This window comes from Nomascus leucogenys, chromosome 2 (genome assembly GCF_006542625.1).
Source record: "Nomascus leucogenys isolate Asia chromosome 2, Asia_NLE_v1, whole genome shotgun sequence".
NCBI classification, from domain to species: Eukaryota; Metazoa; Chordata; class Mammalia; order Primates; family Hylobatidae; genus Nomascus; species Nomascus leucogenys.
The window spans coordinates 74,784,069-74,802,377 of NC_044382.1; the positions used below are offsets into that span (position 1 = coordinate 74,784,069).

Below are 18,309 nucleotides of genomic sequence, written 5' to 3' on the forward strand. Positions count from 1 at the left end.
GACTCAGTTTCAAAATAAATAAATAAATAAATAAATAAATATAAATAAAATAAACAAATAAAGACTACATCCAACCAGATTAGGATGCAAACAAGCACATTCTTCTCTGTCTGTTCTCACCAGATGGCTCTGTGACTAGAAGAGATCAGGCCTTCAGCAGCTCAAAGCAGCCGCTGGAACTCATACCTCACAGTCGCTCATGATGACCACCTGGCATTTGCTGCCAAGGGCTCCGCCGCATCAAAGACTCTGCCTTGCAAGACTAACGGGACCAGGACCCTTGGGCTCAGACCAGGAGTCCTTTTCATTCATCCTTTCTCCTCTTTCTTTTTCTTCTGATGTTAAATATTACTTTGTTTGCTGTGGAATGTTTAACCTATAACCTTTATATATTGATTAAGTATACTATTATATATGGTTTGCAATATTGACTGACTTGTGGGTGGCTTGAGCCAGAGTGTCTGAGGGAACAGGATGCACTAAGGAGAACTGCCTCCTTGGGAATTCCATGCAGCTCATGGCGTTTGTGATTGAAATAGCATCAACGAAAGATGTTGCGGAAAGACACAAACCTGCATGGACCTGGTTATCTCTAACCTTGCACCGCTCATGACACCCACGGATGTTATCAAACATGATGCAGAGGCATGAAAAAGCACTTGCAACATCTCCACTGTTCTCTTGCTCCCCTGCCTTCACCATGAGGACATGCCCAGCCTAGCCTTGGAGAATGAAAGCCAGGTTGACAAAGGGCCAAGTCACCCCAGTGGTTCTATCCAAGGCCATCTGGTCCAGTAGATGACATAGCTGGCAACCCTCAGAAACAGAGAGAGCTTGGCCAAGATCAGCAGAGCAGCCTGCCAACCTGCAGCTAATGACAGTGAGGAAGGCCACTGAGACCAGAACTCTTGGCCGGCTGACCCACAGGCTTACTTATTATTTTAAGCTGCTGAATTTTGGGATAGTTTATTATACAGCATTGATGTGGCAACAGATAGCTGATACGGTGTATATGAGGTAGCATTAGCTCTCAGGTCACTTTGATTTTATTAATATTTGCAAATTGAAGGGAGGATAGATCCACATAGAAACCCTCCACAGAAGCATCACCCTGAGAGCTGCATTCCATACCCCAATGACATAGCGAATGACTCCTTCTCTGTCTGCCTCAGGGATGACATCCTCATATCCCAAGGGATCACCAAACTTTTCTCCATCTGTGATGACAACTAGGATCTTAAAGGCATTCTTTCGGGCTCCCTGGGTGATGTTAAACAGCTCTCGTCTGTGCAGGAAACAGGAGGGACAAAGTCAAATGCAAGTAGATGACATATTAATTTTTTTTTTTTTTTTTAAGAAATAGACACTCACTCTGTTATCCAGGCTGGAGTGCAGAGACACAATCATAGCTCACTGCAGACTTGAACACCTGGGCTCAAGCGATTCTCCTGCCTCAGCCTCCTGAGTAGCTGGGACTACAGGCAGGTACCACCACACCTGGTTTATTTTTTCATCTTTTTAGAGATAGAGTCTCACTATGTTGTCAATTGGTCTTGAACTCCTGGCCTCAAGTGATCCTCCCACCTTGGCCTCCCAAAGTGCTGACATTACCGGTGTAAGCCCCTGCACCTAGCCAGAGATGCTATTAACATCAGAAAGGAAATGTCAGCAGAGTCCCAGACACAGATACAGCTAGGCAAGGCCTCGGAGGGGCTCCGTCTCCCCTGAGACTTAGCACTGAGATGCAACTGCCCCGAGATCTGGAAAAGCAGCAGGGAAGGGAAAGGAAACCTTCACGGTTTTTGTTTTTATACGTTCGCATAATTTGGGTTTTTTAACTGAGTATTATTACTTTTGAATTTTAAAAATATATATATTTATGGCTGACACCTGTAATCCCAGCACTATGGGAAGCCAAGTTGGGTGAATCACGTGAGATCAGAAGCTCAAGACCAGCCTGGTCAACACGGTGAAACCCCGTCTCTACTAAAAATACAAAAATTAGCTGATGGTGGTGGGGGGCGCATGTAATCCCAGCTACTCAGGAGGCTGAGGTAGGAGAATTGCTTGAACCCGGGAGGTGGAGGTTGCAGTGAGCCGAGATCAGGCCACTGCACTCCAGCCTGGGTGACGGAGTGAGATTCCGTCTCAAAAAATAAATACATATATATACATATATATATAAACTTAATTGGCCTTCAGGAAACCTCTCCCAGAGCACTGCACCAGCTCCCCAGCCCCTCTAGGACTCTCCAGTGCTTCTTGTACTTCTGTCCCAACCCCATCCTTGCCTCTGCACACACCCCAAAATCAGAGTGAACTTCCCAAAATGAGACATGGCGATATCTCACCACGGGCTGTAAAGCTGCCCTTGCTTCCCTGGCCTGAGCTGATCCTTGTAGCTTCCCTCCAGACACCTTTCCCTCACTTCCCCACTCCACTCCCACCTGTCACTCACGACTTGTCCTTTCATGAACACACCACGCACAGCCTCCCCACCTCTGCCGGTAGGAAAGCATCCTCTACCACCCCTGTCTGACCAGCTCCCTTCATCCATCAAAGCCCAGCTGAAAGTGTCTCCTCCTCCCTCCATCCTAAGTGAAAAAGGGAAGCTTACACCACTTTGCGGATGCCCGTGGCCGTGTGTGTCCGCCCAAACAGCTGCATTATTGGCTTCACCAGTGATCTCGGGTTAGGGTTGTCCTGGAACTCTTTGAAGGTAAAGTGAGTCCAGAATTCCTCAGAGTACTGCATCAAAGAGAACTGCGGAGGGGGTGGCTGGTGTGATGCTAGAGAAGGTACCCCCACCCCTCAGACATCTCCCAGCAAGCTCCACAAAGATCTTAAACACTCCAGTCTCCAAATTCCTCCTCTGCGCTGCCCCTAATCCCCTGCCTCACCAGGACGGAGAGCTGCCAGCAGCTCCCATCTCTCCTCAATACTAGAACATGGCCAGCGGCCGGGAGCAGTGGCTCACACCTGTAATCCCAGCACTTTGGGAAGCCAAGGTGGGTGGATCACTTGAGGTCAGGAGTTCGAGACTAGCCTGGCCAAAATGGTGAAACCCCATCTCTACTAAAAACACAAAAACTAGCCGGGCATGGTGGCATGTGCCTGTAATCCCCACTACTCAGGAGGCTGAGGCAAGAGAATTGCTTGAACCCAGGAGGTGGAGGTTGCAGTGAGCCGAGATCATGCCACTGCACTCCAGCCTGAGCGAGTGAGATTCTGTCTCAAAAAAATAAGAAATTAAAACGAAAATAGAACTCAGCCAACAATGACATGTAGGCTTCATCTCCCATGCCAACCTTAACAATTAGAGCTGCCCGCTTTATAAAAGGCTGAAAGAATGCTGAGGCTGCATCCAACAGAGCAGAAAAGAGACTCAGGAAGGCAAACCATAATCGATTGCCAATTTGGCAATCTCTGCAATTGAACTGGGAGGAGAACGCGGTGGCCCAGTTGCCATGTATCTTCCAGCCCCGTGTGGGCTCTTCCCTAACCTACCCATGGGCCCTCACCAAAGTTTTGGACTTTTTTAATTGCTCCATCACAGTTGAGACAAACTCCTTCATCTTCTGAAAGTCATTTGGGTTGATGCTACCGGAGCCATCAATCAAGAAGGCGATGTCACTATCCTCTTGAGGACACCCTGGGGAAGGGGAAAAAGAGTATGAATCAAGTAATTTGACACTTGGTGTTTTGGGTTTTTTTGCATGTCAGCCCTCTGTTGAACAATGAGAATATAGGACCCCGTCTCTATAAAAAATATATATATGTTAAATATATATAAAAATTATATATGATATATATAATTTTTAATGTGTGTGTATATATATATATATATATACATGTTGAAAATTAGCCAGGCACGGTGGCACATGCCTGTAGTCCCAGCTCCTCAGGAGGCTGAGGGTGGCGGATCACTTCAGCCCAAAAGGTTGAGGCTTCAGTGAGCTATGATCACGCCATTGCACTCCAGCCTGGGCCACAGAGAAAGACCCTGTCTCTAAAAAATAAATAAATAAGTAAATAAACAAGGACAAAGTGGTATGGAAAACTTTCGTTAATTCTGCCCAAGGGAATCAGGGAACGTGTTGATGTTTGACTGGATCTTGAGGAACAGGAAATAATTTGCCCAGCTGGGCAAGGTGGCTCACACCTATAATCCCAGCACTTTGGGAGGCTGAGGCAGGTGGATCACTTGAGATCAGGAGTTTGAGACCAGCCTGGCTGACATGGTGAAATCCCATCTCTATTAAAAATACAAAAAGTAGCTGAGATCGCACCACTGCACTCCAGCCTGGGTCACAGAGCAAGACTTCGAAGAAAAGGAAGGAAAGGAAAGGAAAGGAAAGGAAAGGAAAGGAAAGGAAAGGAAAGGAAAGGAAAGGAAAGGAAAGGAAAGGAAAGGAAAGGAAAGGAAAGGAAAGGAGAAGAAAGGAAGAAAGGAAAGAAGGAAAGAAAGAGGAGGGAGAGAGGAAGGAAGGAAGGAAGGAAGGAAGGAAGGAAGGAAGGAAGGAAGGAAGGAAGGAAGGATTTGCCAGATATACAAAAGGAGTAGATTCTAGAAAAGGGAATGGCACACACATATAAAGCGATGTGGAATGTGCTCCTCTGCCTTCTGCCCCATCCCCAAATCCACTTTCTACCCATCGCCATTCAGCTCTGTGGCCTGGGAGGTCAACCTGCAGGGACCCCATCACCAGGACTCTGTTGCCCTCGGATTCCCATTGGATTTGGCGGATGAAGGGGCTCAACAGAAGCCTGGAGGGAGGAGGGCAGTGAGGTCCGGGTGTTCTCCCATTGAGGTTGCTTGGGGACGGCTATGTCCTTCACAAAAGATCAACTGTTCCTCAGAAGGAGGCCAGCTCCACATGACTCTCTCCAGACCCTGGTGAGCTCTCCCTCTCCTCAACCCATAAACCCAGGGGTGGCAACAGACCTGCTTGCCCAGGGCTTGGAAAGTCCCTGATGGCTCCATTAGGCCTGTCACAGCTTTATAATTACTCCCTTTATAAATAAACCCCCCTCTTTGTAAATAAATCTTACTGAAACCGCCTTTGCAAAATTATGGCTGCGACAGTGAAAGAGATCTAACTTAACCGACTCCATCTTGCTTCTAACCTCCAAGCTGTCCGTGTTCATTCTTGGGCGTAGGCTGAACTAACTTTGGGAGAAACTTAGTTTATAGTTTATAGTTTAAACAAAGATTGTAACAGCCCTTTCCCAAAGCGACCTCCTTCTTGCTTGGGGACTAGATTGCCTTTGTAGGACTAACATTAGCCACAAGATGAGAAATTATGATTTAGGAGTCATGCAGCTGGAGGCTACAAGATTCTGACCCTCCCTAAACTGCTCCTAAAATCAGCGCTTGAGATATTTTGCAGACCTTGCACTTGATGGATCAGCTGGCACCGCCCGGATCAATAAACTGGTTCATCCGATCTTGCAGCCCCCACCCAGGAACCAACTGAATGCAAGAAAACAGCTCCGAGTACCGATGATTTCATCCCTGACCAATCAGCACTCCCAGCTCACTGGCTTCCCCCGCGACCTACCAAGTTATCCTTAAAAACTCTGCTCCCCAAATGCTCGGGGAGACTGATTCGAGTGATAATAAAACTCTGGTCCCCTGCACAGCCGGCTCTGTGTGAATTACTCTTTCTCTATTGCAATTCTGCTGTCTTGATGAATCAGCTCTGTCTAGGCAGCAGGCAAGGTGAACCCCTTAGGCAGTTACGTTACTGGAATGTGTTTTGGTCCCAGTTGAGACTCCTACTGATACATGGGACAAGGGCCTCAAAAGCATTCTGGCAGAATCCAGGAATGCCATTCGATGGAAACAGCACTACAGGGACAAACGTATGTGATGGCGATGGAGACACAGCAGTGGCATCAAGCAAAGAACAGTGGGCAAGGGCCTCTACTCCAATATAGGGAGCTCGACTTTATCTGTAGGCAATGGGGAGCCACGGAAGGTTCTTAGAAAAGGAAGTGAGATGATTTGTTTTGTATTTTGGAAAGACTGGCAGGGCACAGTGGCTCATGCCTATAACCCCAGCACTTTGGGAGGCCTCCTGAAAAGGCCCCCAGTGCCCCTAGGTGGAGAGGGAAGCTGAAGGCCAGCCGGGGGTGAAGAGAATGCACTCAGGAAGCTTGGGTGGTGAGGGTGGGGAGAGATGGCAGGAGATGAGGAGGAGACTGGAAGAGAGAAGATTGTTTTCATGGCTATCGATTGTGGTGGCTGATTGTTTTTCAGATACAGGTAGAATGAGAGTGTTTACAGCCAGAGGAAGGGAGAAGTTAAATGTCCTAGACAGAAAACGAGTGATTCAAGAGATGCTGGGCCAGGCACAGTGGCTCACACCTGTGATCCCAGCACTATGGGAGGCTGAGGTGGGAAGATCTCTTGAGCCCAGGAGTTCGAGACCAGCCTGGGCAACAAGGTGAAACCCCATCTCTACAAAAGATACAAAAATCAGTATATGCGCACCTGTGATCCCAGCTACTCTGGAGGCTGAGGCACAAAAATTTCTTGAGCACAGGAGGCAGAGGCTGCAGTGAGCCGAGATTGTGCCAATGCACTCCAGCTTAGGTGACAGAGAGAGACCCTGTCTCAAAAAAAAAAAAAAGAAAAAAGAAAGATAGGTGATCACCTTACTTGGTGCATGACAGACTCTCAAAAGCCCAGACGGAAGAATTTAGTCATGGGACGGAGGAGAGACAGGTCTTCCTCTAAAACCAGTGAGTCACTGCCAGGAGTGTTGTCATTATGGAAATTTGAGAAAAAGGAGAAAGTGCGGTGTTACATCTCTTTTAGAATTTGTCTAACAAATTCCAGCGAAGACTGGAAAACCGCTTATTAAGATAAGAGAAGGGGAAAGTGGAGGAAGTCCATGCCTGAAGCTTTTGTTTCCTCTGTGGAAGAAGGAGGATTATCTGTGGAGGGTGAAGTATAGAGGAACAGGGCTTGAGAAAGAAAAAAAAAATGCAAGGGAGAAACATTCGCCTGTGGTGCCAGAATCAACATGAAGACAAGCAAAAAGATGGCAGAGCCATTGAACAAAGCAGTGGGGAAATGCAGCTTGAAAGATCCATGCACTCTGGCCAGGCACAGTGGCTCATGCCCACCACTCATTCCCTGGCTCATTCCCAGCATTTTGGGAAGCCAAAGTGGGCAGATCACCAGAGCTCAGGAGTTCGAGACCAGCCTGGCTAACATGGTGAAACCCCGTCTCTGCTAAAAATACAAAAATTAGCCAGGTGTGGTAGCGGGCACCTGTAATCCCAGCTACTTGGGAAGATGGGGCAGGAGAATCACTTGAACCCGGGAGGCAGAGGTTGCAGTAAGCCGGGATAATGCCACTGCACTCCAGCCTGGGTGACAGAGCGAGACTCAGCCTCAAAAAAAAAAAAAATCCATACAGTCACTCAGAATCTCAATCAATGGAGGTTTAGGGAACAGGGGTGTGGAAGGCAGCCCCCCAAGATGGTCCCCAAGATTCCCACTTCCTGCCAATGACACCTTGCACCATCCCCTCCTCTGCAGTGTGACCTGGACTTATTTTTTAAAGACAGGGTCTTGCTCTGTCACCCAGGTTGGAGTACAGTGGTGCAATCATAGCTTGCTGCAGCTTCAACTTCCCAGGCTCAAGTGATCCTCCTGAGTAGCTGGGACTGCAGGTACGTGCCACCACACCTGGCTAATTTTTTTTTTTTTTTTTTTTTGTAGAGACGGGGGTTTCCGTATGTTGCCCAGGCTTGTCTTGAACTCATGGCCTCAAGCAATCTTCCCACCTCGGCCTCCAAATAGCTAAGACTACAGGTGCTCATCACCACACTCAGCTAATTTTTTTTTTTTTTTTTTTTTGAGACAGGGCCTCACTACGTTGCCTGGACTGATCTCAAACTCCTGGGCTCCCAAAGTGTTGGGATTGCAGGTGTGAGCCACTGTGCCTAGCCAAGGAGTTTTCCTAAAGTACAAGACGCTAGCACCTCCCTAGCTTCTCTCTCTAATGGGACCCAGTTCCCCCACCCTTCTGCATCCAGAGCCCAGACCTTGAGCAGACGTCACCTCAGTCCTGCCCCCTCCCCTGGTCTTTTGCTGCCCATCTGTTCCCTCTGCCAAAGGCAACCCACCTCGGAGGGCCTCTGGGAACTTCTGGGGCTGCTGCCGTAGGTTGGATCCAAACAGGAAGCAGAGCCCTTTCACATACGTGTTCTCACTGCAAGTCTGGTGCACGGTGGGGCCACAGGCCTACGGGGCAGGAGCCAGTGGAAGGGGCTGCCCCTGCTTCCTGTCCTTGTACCCCAGCACCTCCACCCTCCACAAGACCCCCAGCCCCCCCATGCGTGGGCCCCCAAACACCCCCATTTGGATGCTCCTCTGATCCAGCCCCACTCACCAGCAGCTGGGGGGGGCTGGTGGTGGCTGCCAGGGACAGGCCCAGGGACATGTTCACGGCCTCCACGGGGACTGCGGGGACAGATATGGGCCTGGTCACCCTCGGGGGGGCGACAGAGAAGGCTGTGGAAGAGCTGGGCAGGGGTCACCTCCATGCGGGAGACAAGGAGGTCTGATGGTGAAGGGGGATCCTAAATCTTGGGAAAGAAAGGAACATGGAGGGATTGCCTGGGGATGTCTAGGGTAGAGACTGCAGGCAGAGGAGAGGGTAGGGAGGCAGACACCTGTGTCCCCACCACAGATCCCCCAGGACACAGGAGTGCCTGGCAAGTCCCTGTGTGTTCACAGGGGGAATCCCAGTCCCGGCCCGGCGGGGCAGTGACTCACCCTGCAGGTGGATGGGCTCGCATGAGCCTATGCTGTAGTCGCACTGGTAGAGGCTGCCCCTTTGGTTGTCAGCCAGTATCTCCTGGGGGGCTCCAACCACCACCCTGTGGGGAGAAGTGGGAATAGAGAAAACCCCAACATGTGGGGAGAGAAGGAGACCACAGAAGACCTCTGCCACCCAGAGGAAGGTGGGGGCCCATACCCGGATTGCTGAATTCCCATGACTAGGAGGAAGAATTAGCAAAGAAAAAAATGCGAAAATGTTAAGACTCAGAATGAGAAAAGGTCTTCCTAAGAATGACACAAAAACCAGAAGTCATTTAAAAATAGGACCAGGCACAGTGGCTCATGCTTCTAATCCTAGCACTTTGGGAGGCCGAGGAGGGAGGATTGCCTGAGCTCAGGAGTTCAAGATCAGCCTGGGCAACATGGTGAAACCCCATCTCTACTAAAACTACAAAAAATTAGCCAGGCATGGTGGTGCATACCTGTAATCCCAGCTAAACGGGAGGCTGAGGCAAGAGAATTGCTTGCACTCGAGAGGCAGAGGTTGCAGTGAGCCGAGATAGCACCACTGCACTCCAGCCTGGGAGACAGGACAAGACTCTGTACCAAAAAATAAATGAATAAATTTTAAAAATAAAAATAGGTCAATTCAAGCTGGGCACCATGGCTCATGCCTTTAATCCCAGCACCTTCGGAGGTTGAGGCAGGAGCATCATTTGAGACCAGGAGTTTGAAAGTAGCCTGGGTAACATAGCGAGACCCCATCTCTACAAAAAATATTTTTAAAAATTAGCCAGTTGTGGTGGTACACACCTGTAGTCCCAGGCCAACCTTTTTTTTTTGAGACAGGGTCTCACCCTGTTGCCCAAGATGGAGTCCAGTGGCATAATCATAGCTCACTGCAACCTCTGCCTCCTGGGCTCAAGCAATGCTCCCACCTCAGTCTCCCAAAGCGCTAGAATTACAGGTATGAGCCACTGGACCCAACCCACACAGTCATTTTATTTATTTTTATTTTTATTTATTTTCTTCCTTTGAGACAGATTCTCACTCCATCACCCAGGCTGGAGTACAGTGGTGTGATCTCAGCTCACTGCTGCAACCTCTGCCTCCCGGGTTCAAGCATTCCTCCTGTCTCAACCTCCTGAGTAGCTGGGATTACAGGTGTGTGCCACCATCCTTGGCTAATTTGTGTATTTTTAGTAGAGATGAGGTTTCCTTATGTTGGCTAGGCTAGTCTCGAACTCCTGGCTTCAAGCGACCAGCCCAGCTCGGCCTCCCAAAATGCTGGGATTACAGACATAAGCCCCTGCGCCCAGCCTCCACACAGTCATTTTAAATAAATTTCTGGGCCGGGCGCAGTGGCTCACACCTGTAATCCCTGCACTTTGGGAGGCTGAGGCGGGTGGATCACGAGGTCAGGAGATCAAGACCATCCTGGCTAACATGGTGAAACCCCATCTGTACTAAAAATACAAAAAAATTAGCCAGGCATGGTGGCATGCACCTGTAGTCCCAGCTACTCGGGAGGCTGAGGCAGGAGAATGGCTTGAAACCAGGAGGCAGGGGTTGCAGTGAGCCGAGATCGCTCCACTGCACTCCAGCCTGGGTGACAGAGCGAGACTCTGTCTCAATAAATAAATAAATAAATAAATAAACAAACAAACAAACAAACAAATAAATTTCTGTATGTGATAAACTACCATAAGCACACTCAAAAGAAAAATAATACACAAGGGAGAGAGATTCACAACTCATACCCCAGACTACTTTCCTCAGTGTACTCAAAGCTTGTACAAACTAGTAAAAAAAAAAGAAAGAAAGAAAAATGGCCAACAGATAAGAAAAACATGTTCACAGAAAATGCCTCTCTCATAAAAAAAAGAAGCAATTTAAAGCTAAATTAAGATACCACTTCTCACCTACTCAATTTGCAGAGATCAGTAAGTTTGATAGCACAATGAGTTGGCAAATGAGTGAGGGAGTATGAGGAAGTAGGTATTTTCATGAATTTCTGGTGTGAGTGTAAATTGCTGCCACCACTGTAGAGGGTGATCTGGAAACATCTATTAAAATTGCAGGTGCTCATGCACCCCTGGATACCACAATCCCAGTGCTAGCCTTTACTTCCAAATAGGTTTGCACATGTGCAAAATGACAGCATTGTTCATAGAGCAAAAGTTTGGAAACAATCTAAATGATCATTAACAAGAGATCTAATGTAATGTAAAAGGAGATTACAAGCCAGGCGCGGTGGCTCACACCTGTAATCCCAGCACTTTGGGAGGCCAAGGCAGGTGGATCACCTGAGCTCAGGAGTTCGAGACCAACCTGGCCAACATGGTGAAACCCTGTCTCTACAAAAATACAAAAATTAGCCGGGTGTGGTGGCAGGCACCTGTAATCCAAGCTACTCAGGAGGCTGAGGGAGGAGAATCGCTTGAACCCAGAAGGCAGAAGTTGCAGTGAGCCAAGATCATGCCACTGCACTCCAGCCTGGGTGACAGAGCGAGTCTTTAAAAAAAAAAAAAAAAAAAAGGTAAATTATAGTATCTCCAAATTATGGCATGCAATGCAAGCATAACATGGAATTAATGGACTCAAATCAGCAGGCTGTATTATGTGAGATAAAGCAAAGAGCAGAGACCAGCCTCCTTCTTCTGGAAAGGTACTATCACCTCCACAAATACTGTTTCTGTAAAGGTAAATGTTTTAGGCTTCGCAGTCCATACAATCTCCATCACAGCTCCTGAATTCTGCCATTACAGCTCAAAAGTGGCCATAGCCAGGCACAATGGTTTACACCTATCATCCCAGCAAGTTGGGAGGCCCAAGCAAGAGGATGACTTGAGGCCAGGAGTTTGAGACCAGATTGGGCAACAGAGTGAGACCTCGTCTATACAAAAAAATCAAAAAAATTAGCCAGGTGTGGTGGCACATGCCTGTAGTCCCAGCTACTCAGGAGGCTAAGGTGGGAGGATTGCTTGAGCCCAGGAGTTTGAGTCTACAGTGAGCTATGATTGCACCCGTGCACTCCAGGCTGAATGACAGAACAAGACCATGTCAGAAAGGAAAGAAATAAAGAAAAGGAAGGAAGGAAGGAAGGAAGGAAGGAAGGAAGGAAGGAAGGAAGGAAGGAGGGGAGGGAAAGGAGAGAACGAAGGAAGGGAGGGAACGGAGGGAAGGAAGGAAGGGAGGGAAGGAGGGAAAGAGGGAAGCAGGGAATGAGTGAGGAAGGAAGGAAGGAAGGGAAGGAGGAAGGGAGGGAGGGGCAATAAACAGTAAGTGACAAGTGGACAGGGTTGTTTTCAATAAAATTTATTCACAAAAATAGGGGGCAGCCTGCAGGCAGGCCTTAATTTCAGTACAATGTGTGCTACACATGGTGTGTTGGCTGAGGGAGGGAACGTGTATGTGTTATGTACACACAGAGTCTCCCCAAAGGAACACACAAGAAACCATTCATTAGGTCCCTCCTGGGAAGGGAAGGGGGGAAGGGAGTAAGGAAGAGATTTTTACTCTTACACCCTTTTGCATCTTTTGAATTTAGAACACTGTAAATTCAAAAGATGAATTTGTTGTATGTTTTGAACTGATTTATCTATTGAAAAAATCACTCAATGAAATCGCTGATTTTTTTCAGGTGTGTAAGTCTTGGAGCGAAAGCACTGAGAAAGGGGGCTCCATCTGAGGGTCTCACCTGGATCCCTGAAGCTGGACCACGCTCTGCCCGAAGCCCCTTGCGTTCTCTTGGAAGGTCATTGCATTTTCAGTGTCCAAGTTGAACCCATGACATAAGGTCAAGGCTAAAGGGAGAATGCGGGAAGGGTCAAGCAGAGGAAAGTTGCATGCCAGCCGGGGGCTGTAGTCCTAGCACTTTGGAAGGCTGAGGCAGGAGGATCACTTGAGCCCAGGAAGTTGAGGCTGCAGTGAGCCCTGATTGTGCCACTGCACTCCAGCCTGAGCAACAGAGAGAGATCCTATCTCAAAATTAAACACACAAAAAAACAAAAAATAATAATAATTTAAAAGAAAGCAATGGCTGGGTGTGGTGGCTCAGGCCTGTTATCCCAATAATTTAAGAGGCTGACGTGGGAGGATCACCTGGGCTCAGGAGTTTAAGACCAGCCTAGGCAACACAGTGAGACCCCATCTCTACAAAAATAAAAAATTAGCCGGGTGTAGTGGTACATGCCTGCAGTCCCAGCTACTCAGGAGGCTGAGGTGGGAGGATTGCTTGAACCCAGGAGGTCAAGTCTGCAGTGAACCATGATCATGCCACTGCACTGCAGCCTGGGCAACAGAGCAAGACCCTGTATTTAAAAAAAAAAAGATAGCAGCATGTCTTCCTGCTCCATTCCCTTTCCCATCCATTCGGTCACCCTAACTAACCCAGCATCCAGATGTCTGCCTCCCAGGTCCAGCTCTGATAGCCTGGGGCAGGAATTAGCATACTTTTTCTATAAACAGCCAGATAGTAAATTTTAGGTTTTGCAGATCAAGAGGCTGATAGAATATGTTGCACAAGTACTTATATAACAAGACAGAAAATACTTTTCCACAAATTTGTCATTAGGGAAATTCCAAATGTAATGATTGAGTACAATTTGTTTGTAATACGGGTTTACAAATGAGACAAATAGAATTCTTCGGGGGTGGTGCTCCCTATCATCAAATCGATTATCAGTGTTCATTTTCAATCTCTGGCTGGCAGGTTGTGCAAAAACAGGTGGTGGGCCATATCAGGCCCCCAGGCCACTGTTTGCTTACTCCTGACCTAAGAACCACCGTCATGGGGCACGTCCAGTCCTGCTCTGAATTCCAGCCTCCCTTCTGAGCACCCAAATGGCTTCTTCCCCCGGTGTCACCATAATGATGATTTGCCCAACAATGAAGTTTCTATACATTCTTAATTAGATAATTTCCTTCCTATGCAGCTTTCAAGTACTTCCTTCCCTTTTGAGGAGAATTTCATTTTCCACAACATATAAGCATAAAAGGAAACAAACTCAAATCATTTTCATTCATCAGTCATTCAACAAACATTTGCACCCGGGACTTTGGAAAATAGAACCAGAGGCAAAGTAGAGATGGTGAGAGGGGATCCAGGAGGAAGCACTCAGGAAGGGGGCCTCACACCTGCTATGCACCCTAGGCCATGTCACTTCTCCTCCCTGGGCCTCCTTCTCCTCATGTGTGAAGCAAGGGGACCGGCAAGCAGCCTTGTACAGTCCATGAATGTGGTCATTCATCCAGGCTTCCCTGGCCAGCCTGTCTGGGTCTAGCTGTTTCCCTGCTTCTTCTTGAACGCTTTCTCCTTCCCCAAATCCCCTTTGCCTCTCCCCAGACTGACTCCTACATATTCTGGGCCCTCTCTTTATGACAGACCCAAAAGTTCCCCTCCTCCCCACCCAGAGTCCCCCACCCCACCCCCATGCACCTGTTAGCAGAAGGACTCTGAGAGCCATGGCTGGAAGGAGCCAGAACCTGGAAGGAGGTGAACCAGGGGTTGCAGGCACCACTGAGGAACCCCAGGGAAGCCACCAAAGCAAGGAAGGGCAGAAAAGGAGAAGTAGGAGGCAGAAGTCTATCAGAGAGTCAAAGGAAGAGGGTGGAGGCTCAGTGAGCACATAGCCCTGCCTGGTCTTCCTCCCAGGACTGCCCACAGCCTGCCCACCCTTCCTCCCCAGCTTCCTGGCCCAAACCCTCAAAGTCAATACCACTATCCAAAAGGTGCCATTTGTCACCCACTTGTTTCTTGGGTTGGCCCAAGCATATGAACAAGCTGAATAGACTTAGCCTACCTCCTTTAATTCGTGTTCTAAACATTAATATGGGCCAGGCACAGTGGCTCACGCCTGTAATGCCAGCACTTTGGGAGGCCAAGGCAGGAGGATCGCTTGAGCCTGGGAGTTGGAAACCAGCCTGGGCAACGTAGAGAGACCCTGTCTCTACAAAAAAATATTTTTAATTAGCTGGGCATAGTGGTGCACGCCTGTAGCCCCTGCTACTCGAGAGGCTGAGGTGTGAGAATTACTTGAGCCCGAGGTCCAGGCTGCAGTGAGCTATGATCACAGCACTGCACTCCAGCCTGGGCATCATAGGGAGAGCCCGTCTCTACAAAAAATACATTTAAAAAATTAGCCAGGCATGGTGGCACATGCCTGTAGTCCTAGCTACTCTGGAGGCTGAGGCAGGAGGATTGTTTGAGCTCAGGAGTCTGAGACTGCAATGAGCCTCAATAATGCCACTGCACTCCAGCCCAGGTGACAGAGTGAGACCCTGTCTCAAAAAAAAATTAAACAAATAAATAAGCAAACATTAATACAGATCAAACAAGTGTAGGAGGTAAAACTCTGTGTCTTCCTGAAAACACACTTTGCAAAATGTCCCTCCTTCAGCCCATGGAAATGGGAGCGCCCTTCAGCCAGAGCTGTCCTCATTTGTAGCCATCAAGGACAACTCAAGTACAGGCATACCTGGTGCTTTTTAAATATTATTTTGTGCTTTTTTTGGAGACAGAGTCTAGCTCTGTTGCCCAGGCTGGAGTGCAGTGGTGTAATCACAGCTCACTGCAGCTTCAATCAACCTCCTGGGCTCAAGCGATCCTCCTACCTCAGCCTTCCGAGTAGCTGGTACTACAGGCACATGCTGCCATGGCCAGCTAATTTTTTTAAAATTTTTTGTAGAGACAAGATCTTGCTATGTTGTTCAGGCTATTCTCAACCTCCTGGACTCAAGTGATCCTCCTTGCTTAGCCTCCCAAAGTGCTGAGATTACAGGTGTGAGCCACTGCATCCAGCCTAGTGTGTGTGTGTGTGTGTGTGTGTGTGTGTTTAAAGGCCTCAGGCTCTTCACCCAAGAATTTTCACTTCTAGTAATTTATCCTAAGAATAGTTAAGAAGTGTAGTCAAAAATATATGTACAAGCTTGGCTGGGCGCGGTGGCTCATGCCTGTAATCCTAGTATTTTGGGAGGCTGAGGCAGGTGGATCACTTGAGGTCAGCAATTGAAACCAGCCTGCCCAACATGGTGAAACCTCATCTGTATTAAAAAGACAAAAAAATTAGCCAGGCGTGGTGGCAGGCACCTGTAATCCCACCTGGGAGGCTGAGGCAGCAGAATCGCTTGAACCCTGGAGGTGGAGGTTGCAGTGAGCAGAGAGCTAGACAGTGAGCTCGCCTAGCAGTGAGCCTAGGCGACAGAGCAAGACTCTATCTCTAAAAAAAATATATATATATATATGTATATTTGCAAGCTTGTTCATTGCAGCATTATTGTTAATAGTGAAAAGCTAAAAAAACCTGAATATTCAACAAAGGAATGGTTCAATGATACTTCACTCTGTGATATATCCTTACCCTCCCCTGCATCTGTCACTTTTAATTCTGTTTTCAAAGGCACAGGAAAATAGGTATCCTTCCACACATACATGGAACACAACCCTCACCTTTATGTGACCGCCAGTGTGATTCTCAAGCCAATGATTTTTTTTCACTCTTTCTCAACACATTTTCTTTTTTTTTTGTGAAACGGAGTCTTCCTCTGTCTCCCAGGCTAGAGTGCAGTGGCGTGATCTCGGCTCACTGCAATCTCTGCCTCCTGGGTTCAAGTGATTCTCCTGCCTCAGCCTCCCGAGTAGCTGGGATTACAGGGGCATGCCACCACACCTGGCTAATTTTTTGTATTTTCACTAGAGACAGAGTTTCACTGTTCAACACATTTTCTTTTGCCTCTAGTTCTACTTTCCTGATAACTAGATGAAAAAAAATGCTTGCTGGCTGAAAAAAAAAAAAAAGCAATTAAAATTATGTACATTTGGTTAAAAATTCCCTGTTTATAATTTTTATATATAGCCAGGTATGGTGACTCCTGCTTGTAATCTCAGCACTTTGGGAGGCCAAGGCAGAGGGATCATTTGAGCTCAGGAACTCAAGACCAGCCTGGGCAACACAGCGAGACCCTGACTCTACAAAAAAATTTTAAAAAATTAGCTGGGTGTAGTGATGCACACCTGTGGTCCCAGCTACTCAAGAGGCTGAGGTGGGAGGATCGCTTGAGCCAAGGAGGTTGAGGCTGCAGTGAGATATGATTGCACCACTGCACTCCAGCCTGGAAAACAGAGCCAGACCCTGTCTCTAAAATATATATAGGCAGGGCATGGTGACTCACGCCTGTAATCCCAGCACTTTGGGAGGATGAGGTGGGAGGATCACCTGAGGTTGGGAGTTCGAGACCAGCCTGGCCAACATGGTGAAACCCCATCTCTACTAAAAATACAATAATTAGCCAGGTGTGGTGGCGGGCATCTGTAATCCTAGTTACTTGGGAGGCTGAGGCAGGAGAATCACTTGAACCTGGGGTGGAGGTTGCAGTGAGCTGAGATTGCACCATTGCACTCCAGTCTGGGCAATAGAGCTTGACTCAGTCTCAAAAAATAAAAAATTAAAATTAAATAAATAAGTACATACATACAAAAATAAATCATATATATATATATATATATATATATATATATATATATATATATGCAGAAAAACCAAACGTTAATAGTCATTATCTCCAAGATGGAAGGATTACAGGTATGTTCCAGTATCTATTGCTGCAGAGTGAACTACTCCAAAACTTCGTAGTTAAAAACAGCAGCGTATTATAATCTCTCACGTATCTGTGAATCGCCTGGCCTCAGCAGTTCTCAGCGGGGTCTCTCACATGATTGCAGTCGGATCATGACCAGGGCTAGAGTAATCCAAAGCTTAATTGGGCTGGGCTCCCAAAATGGGTCACTCCCACAGCTGGCAGTTGGCCATGGGCTAGGAGCTCAGTTGGGGCTGTCACCTGGGCACCCCCACATGCCCTCTCCATGTGGCTTGGGCTTCTCGCAGCATGGTGGCTGGACTTCAAGAGCAAGTGTTCCAACAGACAGGAAGCAGAAATTTCCAGGCTACTAAGGTCTTGATCTGGAAACTGGTGCCAAGTCATCTGCACCACATTCCATTGATCAGGCAGTCACAGAGCTCATCCACATTCAAGCAAAGGGGACACAGATCCCACCTCCCAATGGGAGGAATTTGTGGTTGTATTCAATCTGCTACAAGACGACTTTAATATTCTTTTCTATATTATGTGTACTTGAAACATTTATACAGGCCGGGTGCAGTGGCTCATGCCTGTGATCCCAATGCTTTGGGAGGCCAAGGCAAGAGGATCACTTGAGCCCAGGAGTTTGAGGCTACAGCGAGCTATGACCTCAACACTGCACTCCAGCCTGGGCAACAGAGCAAGACTATGTCTCAAAGAGAAAAAAAAAAGACCTTTATACAAAAAAAAAAAAAATAACTCATAATCATAAAAAATACCAATAGATAATTTAAAACAAGAGGTTACCTGTATCTGTTAGCAGGTAAAGAGGCTGAGGAAAGGAAGAATGAAGTCATTAGCCCAAGATGAGAAGATACCAACCAGGGTGCCGGCGGGGGGAGTTTAGTAGATCAGCTGGGTTTGCTTTG

At 47.6% G+C, this 18,309-nt stretch overlaps 1 protein-coding gene and 1 pseudogene across 1 annotated transcript in view; one reads left to right on the forward strand and one right to left on the reverse strand.

The window, feature by feature from the left end:
* Positions 1-14,360, reverse strand: part of ITGAM (integrin subunit alpha M) — a 77,663-nt gene extending 63,303 nt beyond the window's left edge. The window contains exons 1-8 of the mRNA XM_030797781.1: positions 14,241-14,360; positions 12,501-12,606; positions 8,795-8,898; positions 8,409-8,479; positions 8,143-8,260; positions 3,522-3,652; positions 2,618-2,763; positions 1,132-1,285 (exon numbers count right to left, since the gene is read on the reverse strand). Of these exons, the coding sequence (XP_030653641.1) occupies positions 1,132-1,285; positions 2,618-2,763; positions 3,522-3,652; positions 8,143-8,260; positions 8,409-8,479; positions 8,795-8,898; positions 12,501-12,606; positions 14,241-14,268 (858 nt within the window). The 5' untranslated portion in view covers positions 14,269-14,360. The remainder of the gene's footprint in view (positions 1-1,131; positions 1,286-2,617; positions 2,764-3,521; positions 3,653-8,142; positions 8,261-8,408; positions 8,480-8,794; positions 8,899-12,500; positions 12,607-14,240) is intronic.
* Positions 6,804-6,861, forward strand: LOC115831871 (annotated as a pseudogene).
* Positions 14,361-18,309: the final 3,949 nt, after the last annotated feature.